Source organism: Populus nigra, chromosome 4 (assembly GCF_951802175.1).
Source record: "Populus nigra chromosome 4, ddPopNigr1.1, whole genome shotgun sequence".
Classification (NCBI taxonomy): domain Eukaryota; kingdom Viridiplantae; phylum Streptophyta; class Magnoliopsida; order Malpighiales; family Salicaceae; genus Populus; species Populus nigra.
Window position 1 is genome coordinate 17,415,135 of NC_084855.1, and position 5,127 is coordinate 17,420,261.

At 34.8% G+C, this 5,127-nt stretch overlaps 1 protein-coding gene across 1 annotated transcript; it reads left to right on the forward strand.

The window, feature by feature from the left end:
* Window positions 1-278: 278 nt before the first annotated feature.
* LOC133691328 (probable arabinosyltransferase ARAD1) lies at window positions 279-3,325 on the forward strand. The gene is made up of 2 exons (XM_062111781.1): window positions 279-1,610; window positions 2,494-3,325. The coding sequence occupies exons 1-2, from the start codon at window positions 660-662 to the stop codon at window positions 3,013-3,015; spliced, it is 1,473 nt and encodes a 490-aa protein (XP_061967765.1). The 5' UTR covers window positions 279-659; the 3' UTR covers window positions 3,016-3,325.
* Window positions 3,326-5,127: the final 1,802 nt, after the last annotated feature.

Here is a 5,127-nt window from a genome sequence, read left to right on the forward strand (position 1 = left end):
TTAATATATTAAATAATATTAAAAAATTAATTTAAAATAATTTTTTTTATTTTTATAAAAAATAATTGAATCTCAATCCAAGTTTAACAGCTCGTGGAGAAGCAGCTAGCAGGTGGGTGGTCGGTTAGACGACAAAAGTGCGCTCAATAGTCATAGTCATGTAAAAGGAGGTGCTTTTTTTCAAATACTAAAGGCCAATCTGGACACAGGGGACACGGGAAAAGTGCCATGCATCTACCTTTTAAAGAGTTCTTAACCGAGGGAGGCCGGGAGTCTTACCAATGCATTATGGTATTTCGTTGTGTTTTGCAAGGAATATTACGCCGTATATCTGATTTAATCACTCTCTCTAGTGTACTAATCCTTTTTGATCAAAATTTGTTTTATTTCTTTCTGTATAACCATAAAAACATGGAAGAAGGGACACTCCCTTTTGACTGATGAGTATTTTCCAATGCACATTCTGGAAAGGAACTCAGTTCTTGGAATTGTGGCGTTGGTGTTTGAAATCTTAAAGCCAATAAAACTCTTCTTGTTGTTGGGGAAGGGTACATTAGAAGCTAAACCACGTTCATCTTGGAACCATACACACATGAAACCTGCTCTTGTTCTTTAGCTCTAGTTCCTCTAATCTTGCATGTTTTGCCTTAATTTTCTCCATGTCTGAGAAAGCCAAGTTCTTCTCTAGATCTCTTTTCTTTCTAATTACCATCTCTATCTTCCTTTTGATCCTTTCTTCTTTTTCCCTTGTTCAATTTCCCGGTACTCATTTCATTCCCAGATCAGTTTTCAAGCTAATTCTTGTTAATAACACATCATTTTTCTTGAAACCCAATGCCCAAACTGAACTTGTCAAATTTCCCTTCTTCTCTTCCACTGATACTAATTTGTCAATGAGATGTGGAAGTTTGTCTTGTCCAAACACCAATGTGGGTGCTTCTAGATGCTACAGAAACAAAACATGTGGTCGAAACCAGGCTCTCCGAAAGCTGAAGGTATTTGTGTATGATTTGCCTCCAGAGTTTCACTTTGGATTATTGGGTTGGAAGGGAAATACAAATCAAACTTGGCCAAATGTTGACAGCCACAGTCGTATCCCACCATACCCAGGTGGGTTGAATTTACAGCATAGTGTGGAGTACTGGCTAACCCTTGATCTTCTGGCATCAAACACTCCAAAGGTGGGCACCGCAGTAAGAGTGCAAAATTCTAGTCAGGCAGATATTGTTTTTGTGCCGTTTTTCTCTTCTCTAAGCTATAATCGGCATTCTAAACTACATGGAAAGGAGAAAGTCAGTGTTAACAAAATGCTGCAGACTAAATTAGTGCAATTTTTGACGGCTCGGGATGAGTGGAAGCGGTTTGGGGGGAACGATCATTTGATTGTAGCCCATCATCCGAATAGCATGTTACATGCCAGAAAAAAGCTGGGTTCAGCTATGTTCGTGCTTGCAGATTTTGGGAGATACCCTGTTGAAATTGCCAATCTTGGGAAAGATATAATTGCTCCTTACAAGCACGTTGTGAGGACCATTCCGAGTGGTGAATCAGCTCAGTTTGACCGCAGACCAATATTAATGCATTTCCAAGGAGCAATTTATAGAAAGGACGTATGTTTCTCTGCCTCCCTCATTTTATTATTTTGGAGCATTTATTTCGTGATGTTGCTTTGATGATTTAAAATATATTCCGATCTTAATATATACTTGTGATATGGATGGGAAAAAAAGAGAATTTTAACCAAATTCATTCGGTTGATATGAATTCTGGACCTATATATAGTAGAATACAAACTTGTGTTGTTTTTCCAATGTGATTCTGGCTTTCTACTTACTGTGGATGGAAACTGCTCAGATAAATTTCTCATATTAGATGATGTTGAATGGATTATCTGACAACACGTGATCTTTACCATATGTTCTTCTAGGTTAAAGTTACAATTTGGACGCAATTGCATTGTGTTTTCACTATGCATGTCCTCAAATCCATGATCCAGCTCATGAAAATTTTAATTCTTGGTCATGTAGAAGAATATTATAGATCAAATTTGAAAGACTACGCATTTGATTAAAAATTTGGAAGATTTTGCTGGGGAGCACGCATTCCTAATGTTCCTGAATGTACATCCATTTGCACAAATTAAGATGACAGGAATAGGTTTATGTCATATTCTGAATCCTGGGAACCATTTCCAAATTAGCTCTGCCTTTTGCAATGCTAGAAGATGAAAACCTTCCCATTTAGACTTTGTTGTATTTGCAAGCATGCATTTTGTGACCTTCCCACATTGGATGATGTCCAGCAATTCCAAAAATCATAAACCCCTGCGATGCATGTAAAATTGGCAGCTATTGGTTCCATGGTTATTCTTGATATCTTTTGAAGCATGCATTTTTTTATTTCAGGAAGAACTTTTTATATGCATGTTTTGTGATTTTTATGTTCACCATATCAATAAAATTGGTTTTGCATTTTGAATGTATTTCTTTTCAGGGAGGAGCTATTCGCCAAGAACTTTACTACCTTCTAAAAGATGAGAAAGATGTGCACTTCACATTTGGAACATATCGAGGGAATGGAATTAAAAAAGCAGCCCAAGGGATGGCTTCATCCAAATTCTGTCTGAATATTGCTGGGGATACCCCTTCCTCCAATCGCCTGTTTGATGCCATTGCAAGTCATTGTGTTCCTGTGATAATAAGTGATGACATTGAGCTACCATTTGAAGATGTCCTAGACTACTCAGAATTTTGTCTATTTGTTCGAGCATCTGATGCTGTTAAGAAAGGGTATTTACTGGATCTTCTTCATAGAATTGAGAAAGACCAGTGGACCAAGTTGTGGGAACGATTAAAGGAAATTGCTCCTCACTTTGAATATAGCTATCCATCCCAGGCCGGTGATGCTGTGGATATGGTTTGGAAGGCTGTGTTACGTAAAACATCTTCAGTGCAATTTAAACGTCACAGGAAGAACAGATATGCGAGGCCAGAAGCTTTCCTGAAGAGAATTTAACTTTAGAAAAATGCTACTTCAAAGCTCAAGAAAGTCCTTGTTCAGCTGACAGCAGGTTTTGGGATCAGATTTCAAGCTTGGTTTTTCTGAAGATCTGTCAAGGCAGTTGTTTTCCTGGGTATTACTGTTTACTTTATTTCTCATATTTCTTGTTTAATTACAATCTTCCATGTAGGGATCTGTTTACAGAGCACTCCGGTACACTAGTTTTTGTGCCTATCCACTGTTCCCTCTTCATTTTTCGAGTGGACTGAACATTAAGCATTAAACATCTAAGAAAGACTTCGAGTTATAAATTGAGTTTTAGAAATCGCACCACAAATTACCAAACTGAAAACGGAAGAGGTGGAACAGCACAAATCAAGAGAAGAATTCATTACGAAACCTCCTTTGAGCCTATAACTTTAGCAGTGGGCATGCGTGCACGCTGGCATTTATATGCATGATTCGAGAGGGATTTGTTTTGGTCATTATAGGTACTCTATATGAAGCATAAGTTTCTGTAGTAACTGATAGAAATTTCTCTTGTAAGTGTATCTTTGTAGAATGCGATGACTCAAATCATATTATGGGACTGCAAACTGTATTTTGCTGAGCTGCACACTGCATTTTATGAAGAGAAGTGCCCAGACTTTTCAAAAAAATTCAAAGCTAAAACCTCACTCTGAGGGAGTTCCTTATTGGAGGCAGCATATTTGATATGGAAGAGGTTCAGAAGGGTATGAACAGAGAATTGTTTGCGGTATCATGAACAACAGGCCTTCCTGGCAGTGGATTTACATGGCCACTGCTCAAGTTATTCCAATCAATCAGCATATGCCAAACAACATGGACAGATAGATAGCCATAACCAAGACAATCACAAATATAGCAATCTCATAATTATATCGTGCAAAGAAGAGGAAGGCACTCGGCAACTGTTTTAAATCCGAGTCTGGGTGGTATTTATAGGAGTCAAGTTACGCGGAATGCACATGGACAAGAAGTCCAAAAAAGAATTTCAACAAGTCAAACAAGCTTTGTATATTAACTAATATTCTGGTGAAAGTATTGTATTTTTTTTTCCCATTCCCCACATGTTTTTTCTTTTTCCTTTTGTTTTATTTTTTTTTATTTTTTTTTAAAATTATCTTTGTCGATTTTATTTTTTTACTATTGAACTGATTAAGAATTTAGTTTTATAATTTTTTCTTTAAAATATTGTCGGTTGTTACAGTGTTTTCTCATATGATTTTTGTTTTGCTACAATGTTTTTTTACATATTTTTTTCTAAAATTATCTTTGTCAAATTTATTTTTTTAATATTGAGATGATTAAGAATTTAACTTTGTAGTTTTTTTCTTTAAAACATTGTGAATTGCTACAACGTTTCCCTACATGGTTTTTATGATTTTTTCCAAAATTATCTTTGTCGATTTTATTTTTTTAATATTAAGCTGATTAAGAATTATAAATATAGCTTTCCTCACAAAACATTGTGGATTGCTATAGTGTTTCACTACATGGATCTTTTTTCTTTTTGTATGATTTTTGTTTTTTTATATGATTTTTTTCAAAATTATCTTTGTTGCTTTTATTTTTTTAATATTAAGTTGGTTGAGAATTTAGCTTAATACTTTTTTTTTCTTTAAAATATTGTGGATTGCTACAGTCATTCACCATATGGTTTTTTTTTGTTATGATTTTTATAAAATTATCTTTATCAATTTTTTTTTTAAATATTGAGCTGGTTGAGAATTACGACTGTACATTTCCTCACAAAACACTATAAATTGTTACAGTGTTTCTCTACATGGTTTTTTTTTCCTTTTATTTTTTTATGTTTTTTTTTCTAAAATTATCTTTGTAGTTTTTTTCTTGAAAACATTATAGATTGCAATAGTCTTTCGCCATATGATTTTTTTTATGTTTTTTTTCATAAGTCCATGACAACGCACAGACATGCCACAAACTCGTGGCAGCGCGCGGGCATGACGTCTAGTATATATTAACTAGCGTATTCTATAAGACTTGAGATCAACTAATTATAATAATAATAAAAAGAATAGAATTATATCCAAACTGCTCTGTATAAGATAAACTCATTATAATAATAATAATAATAAAAAGGTT

Excerpts from the sequence above, each read along its gene's own strand:
- LOC133691328 (XM_062111781.1), top strand. The coding sequence starts at position 660 with ATGTCTGAGAAAGCCAAGTTCTTCTCTAGATCTCTTTTCTTTCTAATT. Across the intron at positions 1,611-2,493 it reads GAGCAATTTATAGAAAGGAC|GGAGGAGCTATTCGCCAAGA; the intron begins GTATGTTTCTCT and ends ATTTCTTTTCAG.